Raw genomic sequence first — 24432 nt, 5'->3', positions numbered from 1 at the left:
TTCTGGATGATAGCGGGGTGAACAGGCCTTGGCTCGGGTGGTTGATGTCCTTGATGATCTTTTTGGCCTTCCTGTGACATCATGTGCTGTAGTATAGGTGTCCTGGAGGGCAGGCAGTGTGCCCCCAGTGATGAATTGGGCAGACCGAACCACCCTCTGGAGAGCCCTCGGTTTCGGGGCAGTACAGTTGCCGTACCAGGCAACGATACAGCCCGACAGGATGCTCTCAATTGTGCATCTGTAAAAGTTTGTGAGGGTTTTAGGGGCCAAGACAAATTTATAAAGGCTCCTGAGGTTGAAGAGGCACAGAAGCGCCTTCTTCACTACACTGTCTGTATAGGTGGACCATTTCAGATCGTCAGTGATGTGTACGCCGAGGAACTTGAAGCTGTCCACCTTCTCCACTGCCGTCCCGTCGATGTGGATAGGGGGGTGCTCCCTCTCCCCATTGTTAATGTTGAATGAGAGGTTATTTTCCTGGCACCACTCCACCAGGGCCCTCACCTCCTCCCTGCAGGCTGTCTCGTCATTGTTTGTCATCAGGCCTACGACTGTTGTGTCGCCTGCAAACTTGATGATTGAGTTGGAGGCGTGCGTGGCCACGCAGTCATGGGTGAACAAGGAGTACAGGAGGGGGCTGAGCACGCACCCTTGTGGAGCCCAGTGTTGAGGATCAACAAAGTGGTGTTGTTTCCTACCTTCACCACCTAGGGGCGGCAGGTCAAGAAGTCCAGGGACCAGTTGCACAGGGAAGGGTTCAAACCCAGGGCCCCGAGCTTAATAATGAGCTCGCCAGACTATTTACATTGACCCTCGCCCAGTTGTTTTGTACACTGCTGCTGCTCTGTTTATTATCTATGCATAGTCACTTCACCCCTACCTACATGTACACTGCTACTCTCTGTTTATTATCTATGCATAGTCACTTCACCCCTACCTACATGTACACTGCTGCTACTCTCTGTTTATTATCTATGTATAGTCACTTCACCCCTACCTACATGTACACTGCTGCTACTCTCTGTTTATTATCTATGCATAGTCACTTCACCCCTACCTGCATGTACACTGCTGCTACTCTCTGTTTATTATCTATGCATAGTCACTTCACCCCTACCTACATGTACACTGCTGCTACTCTCTGTTTATTATCTATGCATAGTCACTTCACCCCTACCTGCATGTACACTGCTGCTACTCTCTGTTTATTATCTATGCATAGTCACTTCACCCCTACCTGCATGTACACTGCTGCTACTCTCTGTTTATTATCTATGTATAGTCACTTCACCCCTACCTGCATGTACACTGCTGCTACTCTCTGTTTATTATCTATGCATAGTCACTTCACCCCTACCTGCATGTACACTGCTGCTACTCTCTGTTTATTATCTATGCATAGTCACTTCACCCCTACCTACATGTACACTGCTGCTACTCTCTGTTTATTATCTATGTATAGTCACTTCACCCCTACCTGCATGTACACTGCTGCTACTCTCTGTTTATTATCTATGTATAGTCACTTCACCCCTACCTACATGTACACTGCTGCTACTCTCTGTTTATTATCTATGTATAGTCACTTCACCCCTACCTACATGTACACTGCTGCTACTCTCTGTTTATTATCTATGTATAGTCACTTCACCCCTACCTGCATGTACACTGCTGCTACTCTCTGTTTATTATCTATGTATAGTCACTTCACCCCTACCTACATGTACACTGCTGCTACTCTCTGTTTATTATCTATGTATAGTCACTTCACCCCTACCTGCATGTACACTGCTGCTACTCTCTGTTTATTATCTATGTATAGTCACTTCACCCCTACCTACATGTACACTGCTGCTACTCTCTGTTTATTATCTATGTATAGTCACTTCACCCCTACCTACATGTACACTGCTGCTACTCTCTGTTTATTATCTATGTATAGTCACTTCACCCCTACCTGCATGTACACTGCTGCTACTCTCTGTTTATTATCTATGTATAGTCACTTCACCCCTACCTACATGTACACTGCTGCTACTCTCTGTTTATTATCTATGTATAGTCACTTCACCCCTACCTACATGTACACTGCTGCTACTCTCTGTTTATTATCTATGTATAGTCACTTCACCCCTACCTGCATGTACACTGCTGCTACTCTCTGTTTATTATCTATGTATAGTCACTTCACCCCTACCTACATGTACACTGCTACTACTCTGTTTATTATCTATGCATAGTCACTTCACCCCTACCTACATGTACACTGCTGCTACTCTCTGTTTATTATCTATGTATAGTCACTTCACCCCTACCTGCATGTACACTGCTGCTACTCTCTGTTTATTATCTATGTATAGTCACTTCACCCCTACCTACATGTACACTGCTGCTACTCTCTGTTTATTATCTATGCATAGTCACTTCACCCCTACCTGCATGTACACTGCTGCTACTCTCTGTTTATTATCTATGTATAGTCACTTCACCCCTACCTACATGTACACTGCTGCTACTCTCTGTTTATTATCTATGCATAGTCACTTCACCCCTACCTACATGTACACTGCTACTCTCTGTTTATTATCTATGTATAGTCACTTCACCCCTACCTACATGTACACTGCTGCTACTCTCTGTTTATTATCTATGCATAGTCACTTCACCCCTACCTACATGTACACTGCTACTACTCTGTTTATTATCTATGTATAGTCACTTCACCCCTACCTGCATGTACACTGCTGCTACTCTCTGTTTATTATCTATGTATAGTCACTTCACCCCTACCTACATGTACACTGCTGCTACTCTCTGTTTATTATCTATGTATAGTCACTTCACCCCTACCTGCATGTACACTGCTGCTACTCTCTGTTTATTATCTATGCATAGTCACTTCACCCCTACCTGCATGTACACTGCTGCTACTCTCTGTTTATTATCTATACATAGTCACTTCACCCCTACCTACATGTACACTGCTGCTACTCTCTGTTTATTATCTATGTATAGTCACTTCACCCCTACCTGCATGTACAAATTACCTTGACTAATCTGTACCCCCTGTATATAGCCAAGTTGTTATTTTATTGTGTTACTTTTATTATTTTTTAAACTTTATTTGGTAAGTATTTTCTTAACTCTTTCTTGAACTTCACTGTTGGTTAAGGGCTTGTAAGTAAGCATTTCACGGTAAAGTCTACACATGTTGTATTCGGTGCATGTGACAAAGTTTGATTTTATGTACTATGGTGTTGAATGCTGAGCTATAGTCAATGAACAGGATTCTTACATAGGTATTCCTCTTGTCCAGATGGGATAGGGAATTGTGCAGTGCGATGGTGATTGCATCGTCTGTGGATCTATTGGGGCGGTAAGCAAATTGGAGTGGGTCTAAGGTGTCAGGTAGAGGTGATATGATCCTTAACTAGCCTCTCAAAGCACTTCATGATGACAGAAGTCAATGCTACGGGGCGATATTCATTTAGTTCAGTTACCTTCGCTTTCTTGGGTACAGAAATAATGATGGACATCTTTAAGCATGTGGGGACAGCAGACTGGGATAGGGAGAGATTGAATATATCTGTAAAACACTCCAGCCAGCTGGTCTGCGCATGCTCTGAGGACGCGGCTAGGGATGCGGTCTGGGCCGGCAGCCTTACTTACGTCGGCCACAGAGAAGTAGAGCCCACAGTACTTGGTAGCAGGCCACGTCGGTGGCACTGTGTTTTCCCTTTGTATTCATCAAATCAAATCAAATGTATTTCTATAGCCCTTCTTACATCAGCTGATATATCAAAGTGCTGTACAGAAACACAGCCTAAAACCCCAAACAGCAAGCAATGCAGGTGTAGAAGACCAGTGGCTAGGAAAAACTCCCTGGAAAGGCCAAAACCTAGGAAGAAACCTAGAGAGGAACCAGGCTATGAGGGGTGGCCAGTCCTCTTCTGGCTGTGCCGGGTGGAGATTATAACAGAACATGGCCAAGATGTTCAAATGTTCATAAATGACCAGCAGGGTCAAATAATAATAATCACAGTGGTTGTCGAAGGTGCAACAAGTCAGCACCTCAGGAGTAAATGTCAGTTGGCTTAAGTGAAAAGAGAGAGTGATCATTGAGAGTATCTCTACCGCTCCTGCTGTCTCTAGAGAGTTGAAAACAGCATGTCTGGGACAGGTAGCACGTTCGGTGAACAGGTCAGGGTTCATTAGGGCGGCAGGGTAGCCTGGTGGTTAGAGCATTGGACTAGTAATCGGAAGGTTGCAAGTTCAAATCCCCGAGCTGACAAGGTACAAAGCTGTCCTTCTGCCCCTGAACAAGGCAGTTAACCCACTGTTCCTAGGCCGTCATTGAAAATAAGAATTTGTTCTTAACTGACTTGCCTAGTTAAATAAAGGTAAAACTAAATTAAAATTATCTGCAGGCAGAACAGTTGAAACTGGAGCAACAGCACAGCCAGGTGGACAGGGGACAGCAAGGAGTCATCATGCCAGGTGAGGCATGGTCCTAGGGCTCAGGTCTTCCAAAAGAGAGAATTAGAGAGAGAATACTTAAATTCACACAGGACACCAAATAGGACAGGATAAATACTCCAGATATAACAGACTGACCCTAGCCCCCTGACACAAACTACTGCAGCATAAATAATGGAGGCTGAGACAGGAGGGGTCAGGAGACACTGTGGCCCCATCTGATGATCCACCCGGACAGGGCCAAACAGGCAGGATATAACCCCACCCACTTTGCCAAAGCCCAGCCCCCACACCACTAGAGGGATATCTTCAACCACCAACTTACCATCCTGAGACAAGGCTGAGTATAGCCTACAAAGATAGTCCGTGTGTCACGTCTAATCAAGGTGGGTGGAATCAGGCGCAGAGAGCAGATAGCGATATGAAAGTTTATTCTCTGGTGAACAAGAAACACGGTCAACCCAATACACACAGGGTGAACAATCCAACACAGGATAAAAGACGAACCGGAGAATAAGAACACAAGATACACCGACAGACATAGATGACAAATAAACAATCACGCACAAAACAAGGGCGGGACAACCTACTATATATACAGACACTAATAAACTAAACAACACACAGGTGAAACCAATCAGCCAAAACCAACAGATACACGAAAAGGGATCGGTAGTGGCTAGTAGGACGGTGACGACGACGGCCGAGCACCGCCTGAACGGGCAGGAGAGCCAACCTCGGAGGAAGTCGTGACACCGTGATTGTCTGTTGACCCTGCCACATACAGTGGGGAGAACAAGTATTTGATACACTGCCGATTTTGCAGGTTTTCCTACTTACAAAGCATGTAGATGTCTGTAATGTTTATCATAGGTACAGTTCAACTGTGAGAGACGGAATCTAAAACAAAAATCCAGAAAATCACATTTTATGATTTTATATTAATTCATTAGCATTGTATTGCATGACATAAGTATTTGATACATCAGAAAAGCAGAACTTAATATTTGGTACAGAAACCTTTGTTTGCAATTACAGAGATCATAAGTTTCCTGTAGTTCTTGACCAGGTTTTCTTCATCCTTTCACTGAAAGCCACAGCAGTCATATTTGGAGGCAGACTGGCCAAAGGGCAGTTCGGGCAAATGCAAGATGGGCTTGTTCATTTTAATCCCATTGGGCCTGTTTAATTCCATTGGGCCTGTTTAAATTGGTTTTGTGCAAAATTATAATTTTTTGGGCTTATAAAGGGGGCCTCGAGGAGAAAATGGGGCGTGTGTTGGAAATGCCCTGGCTGATTTCTGGTCCCAGTCCATCCCTGGTCATATTTGATCATCAACCAATGACCAACACCATCAATAGATTTAAACCCCTTATGGGTTGAGGAGCATTTTGAAAACTGCTGCTGGATGGGTAAAACAAACTTTGTGTTTAAAAATGTTTGTATTATTATTTTTGTAAAGTGTGTTGAGACCTTGTTAATAAAATAAATACATTGTGATTTGATTTGACATATTTTTAGGGTAAAGTGTTTGTCAAAACCGTGTCATTCTTGACCAAAATAGCAAATTAATTATACTGCCTTCAAGTGTGAAGGTTACCTTAAAAAAAATAAAAAATAATCCACAGTGAAACAAATGATGACCATGGAGATTGTACGTTTTTTTTATGTTGAATTCCATCATGCATTATATGGCTGGACATGTCTGGCGAGGTCAACTGAATTTTTAAATAAATTGATATTTAGATAATAAAAAGACGTACTGTTTTGCCTTGCTGGAAATGTAGATTGATTGGTCCGATTCTGAGAGCCACCCTCTGCCGTAAAGCGGTCTGCGCCAAACTGTCGTCGTAAAATCACAGCTTGTTCAGCGTCGCCACAATAACACTGTTTTGCAGAAAAGGGGATTTTGACGTCTGATTTGGAACACATTAACAGGTAAATATCATCACCAACATCTGAAGATGTGGTATAATATGCTTTCCGAATGTTTTGATGTGTTGGATAATATTGATAATTGCTTATAGTCACGTTATTACTAGTGCGTTAGCTAGCATCTTTTTGTTAGCTTATCTGGCAAGAAGTAGCTAGCTAGCTGTATATCTGTTTATCTTGGATAGCTGCCTAGCTATCCACTGCATGTGCAGTTAAACGTTTACTTATACGCCAGGCGAACTTTTATTCAGGGTTTGCCTTTCGTTATACCGTATTTTAAGGATCTAACTAGGTAATAATAATGTTCTGCTCATTTCAGTAATAAGAGCTAACTTAGCTACCTACCTTGTGTTAGCTCTAGCTACAGTGCCTAAAGAGAGTATTTATACTCCTTTTATTACATTTTTATATAACCAGGTAGGCCAGTTGAAAACAAGTTCTCATTTACAACTGCGACCTGGCCAAGATAAAGCAAAGCAGTGCGACAAAAACAACACAGAGTTACACATGGAATAAACAAACTTACAGTCAATAACACAATAGAAAAATCTGTATACAATGTGCAAATGAAGTAAGGAGATTAGGTAATAAATAGGCCAATTGTGTCGAAGTAATTACAATTTAGCCATTTACACTGGAGTGATATGTGCAGATAAGGATGTGTAAGTAGAAATACTGGTGTGCAAAAGAGCAGAAAAACAAATATGGGGATGAGGTAGGTAGTTGGATGGGCTTTTTACAGATGGGCTGTGTACAGCTGCAGCGATTAGTAAGCTGCTCTGATAGCTGACGCTTAAAGTTGGTGAGGGAGATTTAAGTCTCCAGCTTCAGTGATTTTTTTGCAATTCGTTCCAGTCATTGGAAGGGGAGAACTGGAAGGAAAAGCGGCCAAAGGGGTGTTGGCTTTGGGGATGACCAGTGAGATATACCTGCTGGAGCGTGTGCTACGGGTGGGTGCTGCTATGGTGACCATGGTGAGCTGAGATAAGGCGGGGCTTTACTTAGCAAAGACTCATAGATGACCTGGAGCCAGTGGGTATAGCGACGAATATGTAGCGAGGACCAGCCAACGAGAGCATACAGGTCGCAGTGGTGGGTAATATATGGGGCTTTGGTGACAAAACTGATGGCACTGTGATAGACTGCATCCAATTTGTTGAGTTGGGTGTTGGAGGCTATTTTGTAAATGACATCGCCGATGTCAAGGATTGGTAGGATAGTCAGTTTTACAAGGGTATGTTTGGCAGCATAAGTGAAGGAGGCTTTGTTGCGAAATAGGAAGCCGATTCTAGATGTAACTTTGGATTGGAGATGCTTAATGTGAGTCTGGAAGGAGAGTTTACGGTCTAGCCAGACATCTAGGTATTTATAGTTGTCCATATATTCTAAGTCAGAACCGTCCAGAGTAGTGATGCTAGGCAGGCGGGTGTGGGCAGCGATCGTTTGACGAGCATGCATTTCGCTTTACTAGCATAGAAGAGCAGTTGGAGGCCATGGAAGGAGTGTTGTATGGCGTTGAAGCTTGTTAAGTGTCCAGAGAAGGGCCAGAAGTATACAGAATGGTGTCGTTTGCATAGAGGTGGATCAACAACTCACCCTTGACTTATTACACATCTTGTGTAACAGCCTGAATTTAAAATCGATTTTAAAAAATGTTTATGTCTCCAACACAATACCCCGTAATGACAAAGTAAAACTTTGTTTGTGGATGTTTTCTTTTGGTCTGGTGTAGAGGTCGACCGATTATATCAATATACTTCTGTGTATTGATTTTAAGAAAGGAAGGCATTGGTGTTTATGGTTAGGTACAGTCGTCCAACGATTGTGCTTTTTTTCACAAATGCGCTTTTGTTAAATCATCCCCCACCGTTGCATCGATTATATGCAACGCAGGACACGTTAGATAAACTAGTAATATCATCAACCATGTGTAGTTATAACTAGTGATTATGATTGATTGTTTTCTATTAGATAAGTTTAATGCTAGCTAGCAACTTACCTTGGCTTCTACTGCATTCAAGTAACAGGCAGGCTCCTCGTGGAGTGCAATGAGAGGCAGGTGGTTCTAGGGAGTTTTTCCTAGCCACCGTGCTTCTACACCTGCATTGCTTGCTGTTTGGGGTTTTAGGCTGGGTTTCTGTACAGCACTTTGAGATATCAGCTGATGTACGAAGGGCTATATAAATACATTTGATTTGATTTATAGCGTTGGATTAGTTACCTGTAAAGTTGCAGGATTGAATCCCCCGAGCTGACAAGGTGAAAATCTGTCGTTCTGCCCCTGAACAAGGCAGTTAACCCACCGTTCCTAGGCCGTCATTGAAAATAAGAATGTGTTCTTAACTGACTTGCCAAGTTAAATAAAGGTATTAAAAAATATAAAAGTATTTCTGGGTAAGTCTCTAAGAACTATGCACACCTGGATTGTACAATATTTGTACAGTATTATATTTTTTTATTCTTCATCCTCTGTCAAATTGGTTGTTGATTATTACTAGACAGCCATTTTCTTGTCTTGCCATAGATTTTCAAGACGATTTAAGGAAAACATTTAACTAGGCGACTCAGGAACATTTCATGTCCTCTTGGTAAGCAGCTCCATTGTATATTTGTCCTTGTGTTTTAGTTTATTTTTCTGCTGAAAGGTGAATTTGTCTCACAGTGTCTGTTGGAAAGCTGACTGAACCAGGTTTTCCTCTAGGATTTTGCCTGTGCTTATTAGCTCTATTCAGTTTCCTTTTATCCTAAAAAAAACAACCTCCCTTGCCAATGACAAGCGTAGTCATAACATGATGCAGCCCCACCATGCTTGAAAATATGAAGCGTGGTAGTCAGTGATGTGTTGGATTTTCCCCAAACATAACGCTTTGTATTCAGGACATAAAGTAAATTTCTTTTCCACATTTTTTGCACTTCTACTTTAGTGTCTTATTGCAAACAGGATGCATGTTTTGGAATATTTTTTATTCTTTTCACTTTGTCATTTAGGTTAGTATTGTGGAGTATTATGTTGATCCAGCCTGTGTTCTCCTATCACAGTCATAAAACTCTGTAACTGTTTTAAAGTCACCATTGGCCTCATCCCTGAGAAGTTTTTTCCTCTCAGGCAACTGAGTTATGAAAAACACCTTTATCTTTGTAGTGAACAGGTGTATTGATCCACCATCCAACGTGTAATTAATCAACTTCACCATGCTCAAAGGGATGTTCAATGTCTGCTTTTTATTTTTATTTTTTTTTTACCCATAAACCAATAGGTGCCCTTCTTTGAGGCATTGGAAAACCTCCCTGTTCTTTGTGGTTGAATCTGTGTTTGAAATTCACTGCTCAACTGAGGGACCTTACAGAGATGAGGTAGTTATTCAAGAGGGAGTCCATGCAACTTATGTGACTTGTTAGGCAGATGTTTACTACTGAATGTATTTAGGCTTGCTATAACAAAGGAGTTGAATACTTATTGATTCAAGACATTTCATTTTTTCATTTTTTATTTAATTGGTAGAAAAATTCTACATACAGTTCCACTTTGACATTATTGGGTATTGTGTGTAGGCCTGTGACACAACATATTGTAAGAAAGTCAAGGGGTGTAATTACTTCCTGAAGGCACCGTACATAGTCCTAACCAATAAAGCTTTTCTTTTCTCCGTTTCCTCCCTCTGCCTTCCTCCTCGTCTTCTTCCTTCCCCTCCCTTCCTCCATATCCCCCCTTCAGGTACGCTGGAATTTTCGGACACCCACTCGGACATGTCCTATGTCTTCATCAATGACTCGTCTCAGACCTCCATTCCCCTGCTCCAGGTAGGGAAGATGCCTACCCCTGAACATTGACTCTGCACCAGTAGTGTTGTTATTGTTATGTTATTGTTGGGTAAGCTCTCGTAAGTAAACATTTCACTGTGTATTCTACACTTGTTGTATTCGGCGCATGTGATTTGACAACCCTAATGTCTGCTCCTCTGCTCCTGGTGGGGTTGAGTCCAACACAAGGCGGTTGCATCCCAAATCCACCCCTACGCCCTATGTACTTGTGGAGGTCTGTGAGGATCTGACAGGCGTAAGCAATCTGGTAGTAGCTTCACTTGCCGTCTGATAGGTGAGATGGAGGTTTCACCATATTGACGACACCTGTCAAATCCTCTCAGATCCCCACAAGTGTGTAGGGTCTAGGGTCCGGTGTGGTGTTGTGCAACAGTGTAGGAACCAAACGAAGCAAACAGGGATGGACCTACCAGAATTTGTCCAATTAGAAACTCTTGTTTCGGTTGCAATACGTTTTGCTACGGTGTGCTCCCAGGTCTTCAGAATCGATTTAAAGTTTAAGTTAGCTGGGGTCTGTTAATCAATTCCCTTATTCTCTGATTCAATACAGAATCAATCAATCAACTAATTCATCAAACTCATCCCGGGACTTTATCGTGAAAGACAATGTGTTCTCAATGACTTGCCTGGTTAAATAATGGCATATCCCTAACTGCAGGCCTGCATCGACGGGGACCTGCTTTTCACCAAGCGGCTCCTGGAGACGGGCTGTGACGCCAACACACGGGACAACCGGGGCCGTACTGGCCTGCACCTAGCGGCCGCCAGGGGGAACGTGGACATCTGTTGTTTCCTCCATAAGTTTGGGGCGGACCTCCTGGCTACAGACTACCAGGGAAACACGGCGCTACACCTCTGTGGACACGTGGATACCATCCAGTTCCTGGTGTCCAACGGTCTCAAGATAGACATCTGGTGAGAGAGGGGCTGAGGGTTGGGAGGACCTGGAAGGGAGTGAGGGGGAGTAGAGACTGTTTTACAGTTGGCTTGGGGCCTGAGGGGGGCTGAAGGTTGGGAGGGCCTGGAAGGGAGTGAGGGGGAGTAGAGACTGTTTTACAGTTGTCTTGGGGCCTGAGAGGGGCTGAGGGTTGGGAGGGCCTGGAAGGGAGTGAGGGGGAGTAGAGACTGTTTTACAGTTGTCTTGGGGCCTGAGAGGGGCTGAGGGTTGGGAGGGCCTGGAAGGGAGTGAGGGGGAGTAGATACTGTTTTACAGTTGGCTTGGGGCCTGAGGGGGGCTGAGGGTTGGGAGGGCCTGGAAGGGAGTGAGGGGGAGTAGAGACTGTTTTACAGTTGTCTTGGGGCCTGAGAGGGGCTGAGGGTTGGGAGGGCCTGGAAGGGAGTGAGGGGGAGTAGAGACTGTTTTACAGTTGGCTTGGGGCCTGAGGGGGGCTGAGGGTTGGGAGGGCCTGGAAGGGAGTGAGGGGGAGTAGAGACTGTTTTACAGTTGTCTTGGGGCCTGAGAGGGGCTGAGGGTTGGGAGGGCCTGGAAGGGAGTGAGGGGGAGTAGAGACTGTTTTACAGTTGTCTTGGGGCCTGAGAGGGGCTGAGGGTTGGGAGGGCCTGGAAGGGAGTGAGGGGGAGTAGAGACTGTTTTACAGTTGGCTTGGGGCCTGAGAGGGGCTTTGACTGAGGGGTAAAAGCAGGGTGAGAGTTACAGGGGTTATAACCACATAGAGGAACCCTTAATAGGGTTTAGGTCACCCTGTTAGGTTTTTCAGATATACACATTGGTCCAACAGTCCACTCCCCATAGTGTCAATGTGTTTCTCAAACAGTGGTCCATCAGTCCACTCCCCATAGTGTCAATGTGTTTCTCAAACAGTGGTCCAACAGTCCACTCCCCATAGTGTCAATGTGTTTCTCAAACAGTGGTCCATCAGTCCACTCCCCATAGTGTCAATGTGTTTCTCAAACATTGGTCCAACAGTCCACTCCCCATAGTGTCAATGTGTTTCTCAAACAGTGGTCCAACAGTCCACTCCCCATAGTGTCAATGTGTTTCTCAAACAGTGGTCCATCAGTCCACTCCCCATAGTGTCAATGTGTTTCTCAAACAGTGGTCCATCAGTCCACTCCCCATAGTGTCAATGTGTTTCTCAAACATTGGTCCATCAGTCCACTCCCCATAGTGTCAATGTGTTTCTCAAACATTGGTCCAACAGTCCACTCCCCATAGTGTCAATGTGTTTCTCAAACAGTGGTCCAACAGTCCACTCCCCATAGTGTCAATGTGTTTCTCAAACAGTGGTCCAACAGTCCACTCCCCATAGTGTCAATGTGTTTCTCAAACATTGGTCCAACAGTCCACTCCCCATAGTGTCAATGTGTTTCTCAATCAGTGGTCCAACAGTCCACTCCCCATAGTGTCAATGTGTTTCTCAAACATTGGTCCAACAGTCCACTCCCCATAGTGTCAATGTGTTTCTCAAACATTGGTCCAACAGTCCACTCCCCATAGTGTCAATGTGTTTCTCAAACATTGGTCCAACAGTCCACTCCCCATAGTGTCAATGTGTTTCTCAATCAGTGGTCCAACAGTCCACTCCCCATAGTGTCAATGTGTTTCTCAAACATTGGTCCAACAGTCCACTCCCCATAGTGTCAATGTGTTTCTCAAACATTGGTCCAACAGTCCACTCCCCATAGTGTCAATGTGTTTCTCAAACATTGGTCCAACAGTCCACTCCCCATAGTGTCAATGTGTTTCTCAAACATTGGTCCAACAGTCCACTCCCCATAGTGTCAATGTGTTTCTCAAACATTGGTCCAACAGTCCACTCCCCATAGTGTCAATGTGTTTCTCAAACATTGGTTGGAACCTTGTTTGAACACTATCATGCAACATTGTGTGTTTCTCTCTCCCAGTAACCACAACGGGTCCACTCCTCTGGTGCTGGCCAAGAGGCGCGGGGTGAACAAGGACGCTATCCGCCTGCTGGAGGGCCTAGAGGAACAGGAGCTGAAAGGATTCAACAGGGGAGCCCACTCCAAACTGGAGACCATGCAAATGGCTGAGAGCGAGAGGTGAGGAGAGGGGTGGGGGAGTTCATGAGAGAGGTGCAGAACAGGGGGAGGACAGTGCAGGAAGTGGAGGGGAGCCTATGTTACAGGCATTACTATGCTGCTTAACAGTATAGTTCCCTCACTCACAAGTACTTACCGGTACTTGATGTTTCGTACTCTGCCTCGCTAACACACTTCACTGCCCCCTTCACAATAATACGCCTCCGAAAAGCTTGCAATTCAGCAACGTGATTGGTGACATTTCGAGCTGTGGAGCGCACGATCTTAACTCTGTTATACCCACTCTAAGCTGGAAACCTATATATCTATCTGCCTGTCTATCTCTCCTATCTAAACACAGCAAAAAAATAAACGTCCTCTCACTGTCAACTGCGTTTATTTTCAGCACACTTATCATGTGTAAATATTTGTATGAACATAAGATTCAACAACTGAGACATATACTGAACAAGTTCCACAGACTCGTGACTAACAGAAATTGAATAATTTGTCCCTGAACAAAGGGGGGGGTCAAAATCAAAAGTAACAGTCAGCATCTGGTGTGGCCACCAGCTGCATTAAGTACTGCAGTGCATCTCCTCCTCATGGACTGCACCAGATTTGCCAGTTCTTGCTGTGAGATGTTACCCCAATCTTCCACCAAGACACCTGCAAGTTCCTGGACATTTCTGGGGGGAATGGCCCTAGCCCTCACCCTCCGATCCAACAGGTCCCAGACGTGCTCAATGGGATTGAGATCCGGGCTCTTCGCTGACCCTGGCAGAACACTGACATTCCTGTCTTGCAGGAAATCACGCACAGAACGAGCAGTATGGCTGGTGGCATTGTCATGCTGGAGGGTCATGTCAGGATGAGCCTGCAGGAAGGGTACCACATGAGGGAGGAGGATGTCTTCCCTGTAACGCACAGCGTTGAGATAAACGCGAATCCGACCATCAGACCTGGTGAGACAAAAGAGCGACTCGTCAGTGAAGAGCACCCCAGTGACGGTGGGTTTGTGCCCATAGGCGACGTTGTTGCCGGTGATGTCTGGTGAGGACCTGCCTTTACAACAGGCCTACAAGCCCTCAGTCCAGCCTCTCTCAGCCTATTGCGGACAGTCTGAGCACTGATGGAGGGATTGTGAGTTCCTGGTGTAACTCGGGCAGTTGTTGTTGCCATCCTGTACCTGTCCCACAGGTGTGATGTTCGGATGTACCGATCCTGTGCAGGTGCTGTTACACGTGGTCTGCCACTGTGAGGACGATCAGCTGTGAACTATAACTGTGAACTTAATTGCCTACCGTCTGTAAACTGTTAGTGTCTCAATGACTGTTCCACAGGTGAATGTTCATTAATTGTTTATGGTTCATTGAACAAGCATGGGAAACAGTGTTTAAACCCTTTACAATGAAGACCTGTGAAGTTATTTGGATTTTTACGAATGATCTTTGAAAGACAGGGTCCTGAAAAGGGGACGTTTCTTTCTTTGCTGAGTTTATCTATTTCTCCTATCTATCTCCTATCTATCTCTCTCCTATATATATATATATATCTGCGCTATCTCTCCAACACAAGGGGGTTCCATCCCAAACCGACCCATACGCCCTATGTACTTGTGTACCATCTATCTATCTCTCTTGTCTATCTGTCTCTCCTGTCTATCTCTCCTGTCTCTCCTATCTATCTCTCCTGTCTGTCTCCTGTCTATCTCGCCTGTCTGTCTCCTGTCTATCTCGCCTGTCTGTCTCCTATCTATCTCTCCCTCCTATCTCTCCTATCTGTCTTTTCTGTTTATCTCTCCTATCTATCTCTCCCTCCTATTTCTCCTATCGGTCTCTCCTGTCTATCTCTCCTATTTAAAATCAAGTAATGGCATGTAAGCTGACACTGGGCTACTTCTTTCTCTTCCTGTCAGTGCAATGGAGAGCCACTCCCTGCTGAACCCCGACCTCCAGAACAGGGAGGGAGTCCTGTCCAGCTTCAGGACCACCTGGCAGGAGTTTGTTGAGGACCTGGGCTTCTGGAGGGTGCTGCTACTGCTGGTGGTCATCGCCTTGCTCTCTCTGGGCATCGCTTACTACGTCAGCGGGGTGCTGCCCTTCTCCGCCAGCCAGCTGGAGCTGGTACACTGAGGGAGGGGTGGATGGACAGAGGGTGAAAGTTGGCTTGGGCTACATTCTGGTTACACACCCTTGTCCAGAAGTGTGCACTTGCACACTCCTCTTTTTATGGATTTAAAAGCGTAGGAGTGGTGTAAGCGTTGGCTGGATTCAACCTTTGTGAAATGGTTACGAGAAAGTGTGCAAGTGCACACTTCGGGAGAATGGGGACTCAGCCATGGATGCATCTGCAGTCTGACATATGTGTGTTATATGAGCATCTTGGCCAGTTATGCATGAGAATGCACATCATTTCATGTGTCATTCATTTGTATGACTAAATTGACCAAATATCGACCAGTGACGTGACCATCTTCTTTCTGGAATACTGAGCTTTTAAAGCATAACTATCAAAAAAAGAAGTACCAGTCAATAGTTTGGATACACCTACCCATTCAAGAGTATATATATATTTTTATTCAAGATTGTGCAAAGCTGTCAAGGCAAATGGTGGCTTCTTGGAGAATCTCAAATATAAAATATTTTGATTTGTTTAACACTTTTTTGGTTACTACATGATTCCATATGTGTTATTTCATAGTTTGTCTTCACTATTATTCTACAATGTTTTTAACAAACCTGGAATGAGTAGGTGTGTGCCACCTTTTGACTGATACTGTACATTTCTTACATGCAGTTTCATAACTTTTCCTGTCTAATTTAGTTTTGACAGTATTCAGCTCTATATGAAGAAACTTGTATTATGGACCTTTTTCCTAATGTCACAACATGTATTTTTCTGTGTTGTGTGGAGTAACAAGCTGTATATTGCTATAGTTTTTTGTTGTGCGTAATTATTTACTTGTATTTTGTTTCTTCTCCTTCTGTTTATTGTTTTGAAAAGGGCCCATTTGTTCATTGATTTACCCTACAGGGTCAAATCCTCTTGCAAAGTCAATATTTTAGTTTTATTTCCATTCTTACAATTTTAACTGAAGTCTGTTTCTCTCACACCAGTTGCAAATTTCCCTAATAATGCTAATCAGGCTATAATCTTACATGGAACAAACATCGAACAGTGTCTAGAGTTATCCTGGGTGTCAGTCTGTTTCTGATCTCTTACCAACAAACTGTTCTGGGATCAGGCTAGTGTAGAGTTATCCTGGGTGTCAGTCTGTTTCTGATCTCTTACCAACAAACTGTTCTGGGATCAGGCTAGTGTAGAGTTATCCTGGGTGTCAGTCTGTTTCTGATCTCTTACCAACAAACTGTTCTGGGATCAGGCTAGTGTAGAGTTATCCTGGGTGTCAGTCTGTTTCTGATCTCTTACCAACAAACTGTTCTGGGATCAAGCTAGTGTAGAGTTATCCTGGGTGTCAGTCTGTTTCTGATCTCTTACCAACTCATTAATGGTACTGTGATGTAACGTCTTCATAATGAGAGCACAAACTGTTCTGGGATCAGGCTAGTGTAGAGTTATCCTGGGTGTCAGTCTGTTTCTGATCTCTTACCAACAAACTGTTCTGGGATCAGGCTAGTGTAGAGTTATCCTGGGTGGCAGTCTGTTTCTGATCTCTTACCAACAAACTGTTCTGGGATCAGGCTAGTGTAGAGTTGCATGGGTATGTAAGGTAAAGGGATGTGTCATGTTTCCCTCGTCCATCACCAAGTCAAGTACAATAAGAACTACAGAGTAGCACCTTTTATAGCGTCTTTGAACTAAAGATAAATGTTTGCTGTATTTTATTTAACATTTCCTCTGTGTTTATATCATGCAGCTTAGTTACATTTAACATTTATGAAGAGTTATTTCTAATATGATATGTTTTTTTGCTTTGTCAATCATAGCATTGTTGCAGGAATTTAATTCCTCTGTTTTAATTCCCAATTATAATTAAACACTCTGTCAATTCATAAGAATTTGTAAGATCCTTATTTTATAGAGATCGACAGAGCCCGGTCTTAAAGTCAAATAGCAGCCTTTATTCACGAGAGTACTGAACACGATACAGTTTACCACAGGTTATAAACTGAAAATTACGTCATTATAGTTTCAGCACCAACCCGTGCCATCTCCGTTCCAGTACAACGGCTGTATGGTTCTCACATCGTCTCTCCCTACTAAGATCATATAATTTATGAGTTAAGGTCTTCTTGTGTAGATAAGCATTCTAGCCAGTCTGAAAAATATTGTTCATTCATTTCTACCAAGGAAGAGACAGTCATTGTTCGAACTCTTGACCACATTCACACACATTATATTCAGTACTGGGATCAAGAGAGAAAACTCATACATATACAGTAACATAATAGTATTCTGATTAGTCAGTCTTGATTGAAATGTATACATAATTAGTCATCATTGATAAAAATTCCCTTAACAGCATCCATCATAGTAGACCTACATAGCACACAGAGGTAAAGTATTCATCATCACATATTGTAAACCATGTAGTTTAACGATTGATTCAGTTGTTTTGTGTCTGTATCTTGTAGAATAACATTTGAGGTATATCCATAAGGTGATGTGTAAAATGAATTGATCATGTACAAAATACATACTGAACTACCAAAATGTTTAATGTTTCTATTAATCAAATTGGAGACAGGAAACACTCCTCAAATAGGCAGAGGGAGGTCCATCAGTAGCCTTGGTAACAAGGCCTGGGGTAGAGAGGTCCATCAGTAGTCTTGGTAACAAGGCCTGGGGTAGAGGGAGGTCCATCAGTAGTCTTGGTAACAAGGCCTGGGGTAGAGGGAGGTCCATCAGTAGCCTTGGTAACAAGGCCTGGGGTAGAGGGAGGTCCATCAGTAGCCTTGGTAACAAGGCCTGGGGTAGAGGGAGGTCCATCAGTAGTCTTGGTAACAAAGCCTGGGGTAGAGGGAGGTCCATCAGTAGCCTTGGTAACAAGGCCTGGGATAGAGGTAGGTCCATCAGTAGTCTTGGTAACAAGGCCTGGGGTAGAGGGAGGTCCATCAGTAGCCTTGGTAACAAGGCCTGGGGTAGAGGGAGGTCCATCAGTAGCCTTGGTAACAAGGCCTGGGGTAGAGTGAGGTCCATCAGTAGTCTTGGTAACAAAGCCTGGGGTAGAGAGGTCCATCAGTAGCCTTGGTAACAACGCCTGGGGTAGAGGGAGGTCCATCAGTAGCCTTGGTAACAACGCCTGGGGTAGAGGGAGGTCCATCAGTAGTCTTGGTAACATGGCCTGGGGTAGAGGGAGGTCCATCAGTAGCCTTGGTAACAAGGCCTGGGGTAGAGTGAGGTCCATCAGTAGTCTTGGTAACAAAGCCTGGGGTAGAGAGGTCCATCAGTAGCCTTGGTAACAAGGCCTGGGGTAGAGTGAGGTCCATCAGTAGTCTTGGTAACAAAGCCTGGGGTAGAGGGAGGTCCATCAGTAGCCTTGGTAACAATGCCTGGGATAGAGGTAGGTCCATCAGTAGTCTTGGTAACAAGGCCTGGGGTAGAGGGAGGTCCATCAGTAGCCTTGGTAACAAGGCCTGGGGTAGAGGGAGGTCCTGACAGGGCTCTGATGATACAGGCAGGTGCATAGCGGACAAAACATGTCCTTGTCCCAGTCCTGTCTTCTTCTGTCTCTGATTCACTTTCACTAATGGTGACAGAGAGATGCTCCCCACCCTGTTCCCCTTCTGGACAGGGACTGAATTGAGATCTCAAACAATTCCCTTTAAACCACTCAGCCATTGTTTCTCTCAATCTACCTCCAAGAAAATAGAAAATAACAGCAAATAGGATGATCACCAAAACAACCACCACCACCACCACCACCAACACCACCACCACCACCACCACCTCCAACATTGTTGTCCTTCCTGTGTCATCGCAGTGCTTCTCTTTGGGAGTGACAGTGAGAACAACAGCTTCTGGAATTCCTCTCTGGTGGTCAGGGCCGAAGAGGCACAGGTATGTCCCCTGATCAGAAAGGCGTAGGTCGTTGAGGTTGAGGGAAATATCTCCCTGTCGGTAACCATCGTTGGACCCAGAATCCCAGTTCACAAACCGAGGGCCATAGGTTATATTCCCTGCTGTGACATTCAGTACAGTCTCTCCATCCTTTTCGCAGTAGATGTGTACCTCGCTGTGTTACTGTAATTGAATTATGTCATCAATTGAAAGCCCTTAATCTATTTTATGAGAATTTCTAAGATTTCTTGTTTGCATAAAATAGATGCAGACCAGTCTTTCAATAATAGGTAATAGAATTTATTCTCGGAGCGCGCTCCCACTTAATCACGTGCAGCAGTTTATATACAGATCATGACGTCATTTCATTGCTTTAACAGAATCCCCTCCTCTCGACCGGGACAAAGTAAGGTGAAAAGTTCATTCTAACAACTTACTAACACTCTCCCATATAACTTTTGACCCCTTAACATTATCGATCACCACTGAACTGACCGTTTTAATTAACATAAAACCTAGGAATGCACTCACTGCCTTATCTAAAAAAAAACCCAGAGCTAAGTTTCTGTAGGTTCAACCATAGGCTTACGACCTTATCTGTTTTCACAGTCCACAACCCATTCGTTCTATTCCTAGTTGGAATGGTGTTCATTAACTTTAATTACTCCTTGCCGTGTCACACAATCCCTTCTTATGAACTCATATTGTTAATCAGATATAATAAAACAGAGTATAAGTTTACTTAGTTACAATTCTATTTAAAATGGGGATATTGTTTATTCATTTATCCATAATAAATCCAACAACTGTCAAGCAGGTTTACCTTCAACAATGGGGACTATAAAACTACAAATTGTACATCTTCTTGAGTCTTACCGCAGTGACACTCAAACCATCCGTTGTCATTAAATACAACAGAGGTGATGTTGAGATAGAGGTCTCCATCCCCGCGTTTAACCCCGTTCTCACAGGTTACTGCCTGCAGTCCTGAATGGTAGAGCCTTAGCACACTTTTTAAGCTCAACTCTTCGGCCTCCGATGATGCCGATTGCCTCTTACCTGTTCTCGAAACTGTACGAAACTGTACTGCTCCGTGCTCCTCCCCATTTAGCCCCGAATGATTTTGTCTCATCCCAGAGGCTGTGACTATGTAAAACAAACTGGTTACACTGCAATGAATACTCCCATCATGAGCCCTGACCTGAGAAACTGCCATGTTGGTAATCGTAAATGACTCATTTCAGCATGTTATTGATATCATGTCTTGTTTTGAGGTGTTTTGACTGATATCATGTAAATGCAAATATGACAAATTCTCTAGCTAGCTAACCAACAACTGTAACAATGTATTTGAGACAAGTTGTTGTGAAAATGTATTTGTTTTCAATAAACATTGGAGACGAAATATTGATTAATTGTTGTCAACAATCTAAGCCAACCTCGTCTGTTTTTCCCCGTGGTTGCACACATGTCGATTTTGTTGATAACGCGACAGAGTTAGAACACAGGTATTGTGGTCAGTGAAGAGTAGGACAGTTGAACGTTAATCAGGTTTAAGATTGAGTGAACTGCTAATATCATTAAGGAACAGAAATTATCCCAGATTTGATCTTTAGCTCAATTCCAGTAAATATTATTTTCCTGTTGTTCATATTGCATGTGTGTGTGCATACACTCTAAAAAAGTAAAGGTTCCTAGAGACAGTGTTGCCAACTCCTCAGTAAGGAAAGTAGCTATTGGCTGTCCTAATAGTCAGCAGAAATCGCTAAATGGCGTCATCACCTAATTTGCATAATTGGCCATGTGCACGTAATTGTGATGGACGCTGCAGGAGAGAGGAATAACTCGTGGGAGAGACAACAAGTCAGTAAAAAACACTTTTTTTTATGTCATAATTCCAACCCTCCTCCTTTATCCGGCCTTGGGACCGGCAAAAGTGACCCAAAAGAGACACTCTGGCGGAGTTACTTCGTTTTTTATTTTATTTTTTAAGTTTGGTTTTTAACCTTATGGTCCACCTCGGAGCCTACAACAAGTCACAGTAAAACATGAACATTTTTAACCATAACAATTTTACATTTTTAAATGGACCAAAAAGAGACAATAGAAAAATCTGTCAATGTGAGAAAATTATGGTAACTTGTCTGGCCCTAAATCAGGTTTTAAAAAAATGAATAAAAACTATGTAAACCAGGGCGTGATCAGCCACCTGCGGCTTCCCGCATGCGCATGGTCCAAGCAGGTCTTGGACCATGTGCGATTCAAGAACTCCGCTAGTCGATTGCGATCGACCTGCTTTAGGGGTTCTTCAAATTGAAACTGAGTTCGTCAAAGAATCCTTTTTTATGGATCCTCGAAGAACCTTTTGGGGTTAATTTTTGAACTACCCCTCCCTCACTTATAAATTATTATTATTAATCATACAAATAACAATAAAACAATAGTTTAGTTGTCAGGGTTTATGATTTAAATGTCAAAGTAGAATTTAAAAAAAATCTAAATATGAGAAAGTCCCATGGGTTTATCCTCTGGCCTGTTGATGTTAATGTGTTGATGTTCTCCGTATCCACAGCCACAATGATTTTGCAGTGTATGGTGATAGAACAGGTTTCCTGTTATAGTCATCAGAGGTGTAGGCAGGGTGATAGAACAGGTTTCCTGTTATAGTCATCAGAGGTGTAGGCAGGGTGATAGAACAGGTTTCCTGTTATAGTCATCAGAGGTGTAGGCAGGGTGATAGAACAGGTTTCCTGTTATAGTCATCAGAGGTGTAGGCAGGGTGATAGAACAGGTTTCCTGTTATAGTCATCAGAGGTGTAGGCAGGGTGATAGAACAGGTTTCCTGTTATAGTCATCAGAGGTGTAGGCAGGGCGATAGAACAGGTTTCCTGTTATAGTCATCAGAGGTGTAGGCAGGGTGATAGAACAGGTTTCCTGTTATAGTCATCAGAGGTGTAGGCAGGGTGATAGAACAGGTTTCCTGTTATAGTCATCAGAGGTGTAGGCAGGGTGATAGAACAGGTTTCCTGTTATATTCATCAGAGGTGTAGGCAGGGTGATAGAACAGGTTTCCTGTTATATTCATCAGAGGTGTAGGCAGGGTGATAGAACAGGTTTCCTGTTATAGTCATCAGAGGTGTAGGCAGGGTGATAGAACAGGTTTCCTGTTATAGTCATCAGAGGTGTAGGCAGGGTGATAGAACAGGTTTCCTGTTATAGTCATCAGAGGTGTAGGCAGGGTGATAGAACAGGTTTCCTGTTATAGTCATCAGAGGTGTAGGCAGGGTGATAGAACAGGTTTCCTGTTATAGTCATCAGAGGTGTAGGCAGGGTGATAGAACAGGTTTCCTGTTATAGTCATCAGAGGTGTAGGCAGGGTGATAGAACAGGTTTCCTGTTATAGTCATCAGAGGTGTAGGCAGGGTGATAGAACAGGTTTCCTGTTATAGTCATCAGAGGTGTAGGCAGGGTGATAGAACAGGTTTCCTGTTATAGTCATCAGAGGTGTAGGCAGGGTGATAGAACAGGTTTCCTGTTATATTCATCAGAGGTGTAGGCAGGGTGATAGAACAGGTTTCCTGTTATATTCATCAGAGGTGTAGGCAGGGTGATAGAACAGGTTTCCTGTTATAGTCATCAGAGGTGTAGGCAGGGTGATAGAACAGGTTTCCTGTTATAGTCATCAGAGGTGTAGGCAGGGTGATAGAACAGGTTTCCTGTTATAGTCATCAGAGGTGTAGGCAGGGTGATAGAACAGGTTTCCTGTTATAGTCATCAGAGGTGTAGGCAGGGTGATAGAACAGGTTTCCTGTTATAGTCATCAGAGGTGTAGGCAGGGTGATAGAACAGGTTTCCTGTTATAGTCATCAGAGGTGTAGGCAGGGTGATAGAACAGGTTTCCTGTTATAGTCATCAGAGGTGTAGGCAGGGTGATAGAACAGGTTTCCTGTTATAGTCATCAGAGGTGTAGGCAGGGTGATAGAACAGGTTTCCTGTTATAGTCATCAGAGGTGTAGGCAGGGTGATAGAACAGGTTTCCTGTTATAGTCATCAGAGGTGTAGGCAGGGTGATAGAACAGGTTTCCTGTTATAGTCATCAGAGGTGTAGGCAGGGTGATAGAACAGGTTTCCTGTTATAGTCATCAGAGGTGTAGGCAGGGTGATAGAACAGGTTTCCTGTTATAGTCATCAGAGGTGTAGGCAGGGTGATAGAACAGGTTTCCTGTTATAGTCATCAGAGGTGTAGGCAGGGTGATAGAACAGGTTTCCTGTTATATTCATCAGAGGTGTAGGCAGGGTGATAGAACAGGTTTCCTGTTATATTCATCAGAGGTGTAGGCAGGGTGATAGAACAGGTTTCCTGTTATAGTCATCAGAGGTGTAGGCAGGGTGATAGAACAGGTTTCCTGTTATAGTCATCAGAGGTGTAGGCAGGGTGATAGAACAGGTTTCCTGTTATAGTCATCAGAGGTGTAGGCAGGGTGATAGAACAGGTTTCCTGTTATAGTCATCAGAGGTGTAGGCAGGGTGATAGAACAGGTTTCCTGTTATAGTCATCAGAGGTGTAGGCAGGGTGATAGAACAGGTTTCCTGTTATAGTCATCAGAGGTGTAGGCAGGGTGATAGAACAGGTTTCCTGTTATAGTCATCAGAGGTGTAGGCAGGGTGATAGAACAGGTTTCCTGTTATAGTCATCAGAGGTGTAGGCAGGGTGATAGAACAGGTTTCCTGTTATATTCATCAGAGGTGTAGGCAGGGTGATAGAACAGGTTTCCTGTTATATTCATCAGAGGTGTAGGCAGGGTGATAGAACAGGTTTCCTGTTATAGTCATCAGAGGTGTAGGCAGGGTGATAGAACAGGTTTCCTGTTATAGTCATCAGAGGTGTAGGCAGGGTGATAGAACAGGTTTCCTGTTATAGTCATCAGAGGTGTAGGCAGGGTGATAGAACAGGTTTCCTGTTATAGTCATCAGAGGTGTAGGCAGGGTGATAGAACAGGTTTCCTGTTATAGTCATCAGAGGTGTAGGCAGGGTGATAGAACAGGTTTCCTGTTATAGTCATCAGAGGTGTAGGCAGGGTGATAGAACAGGTTTCCTGTTATAGTCATCAGAGGTGTAGGCAGGGTGATAGAACAGGTTTCCTGTTATAGTCATCAGAGGTGTAGGCAGGG

The 24432-nt window shown here is 43.8% G+C and overlaps 1 protein-coding gene and 1 long non-coding RNA gene across 4 annotated transcripts; one reads left to right on the top strand and one right to left on the bottom strand.

The window, feature by feature from the left end:
- Positions 1-650: 650 nt before the first annotated feature.
- On the bottom strand, positions 651-6026 carry LOC127916187 (uncharacterized). The gene is made up of 4 exons (XR_008093753.1): positions 2971-6026; positions 1478-2495; positions 1118-1177; positions 651-1057 (listed from the first exon to the last, which is right to left on the bottom strand). It is a non-coding gene; the product is annotated as an uncharacterized LOC127916187 (long non-coding RNA).
- Positions 6027-6292: 266 nt separating this feature from the next.
- LOC118378633 (ankyrin repeat domain-containing protein 46-like) lies at positions 6293-17258 on the top strand. Of its 3 annotated transcripts, XM_035765620.2 has the most exons (6): positions 6317-6414; positions 8936-8999; positions 10127-10212; positions 10892-11148; positions 13099-13257; positions 15155-17258. In XM_035765620.2, exons 3-6 carry the CDS (start codon positions 10159-10161, stop codon positions 15369-15371), a joined length of 687 nt encoding a protein of 228 aa, XP_035621513.1. In that variant the 5' UTR covers positions 6317-6414; positions 8936-8999; positions 10127-10158; the 3' UTR covers positions 15372-17258. The 3 variants fall into 3 exon arrangements, with proteins under 3 accessions (XP_035621512.1, XP_035621513.1, XP_052353626.1); XM_035765619.2 differs by lacking the exon at positions 8936-8999 and having other exon boundaries at positions 6293-6414; XM_052497666.1 differs by lacking the exon at positions 8936-8999 and having other exon boundaries at positions 6339-6414; positions 10127-10213; positions 10907-11148.
- Positions 17259-24432: the final 7174 nt, after the last annotated feature.

Source organism: Oncorhynchus keta, chromosome 35, assembly GCF_023373465.1.
Source record: "Oncorhynchus keta strain PuntledgeMale-10-30-2019 chromosome 35, Oket_V2, whole genome shotgun sequence".
Taxonomy (NCBI): domain Eukaryota; kingdom Metazoa; phylum Chordata; class Actinopteri; order Salmoniformes; family Salmonidae; genus Oncorhynchus; species Oncorhynchus keta.
Note: the sequence above shows the minus strand (reverse complement) of the source record. Positions and strands in the feature narration are given on the sequence as shown.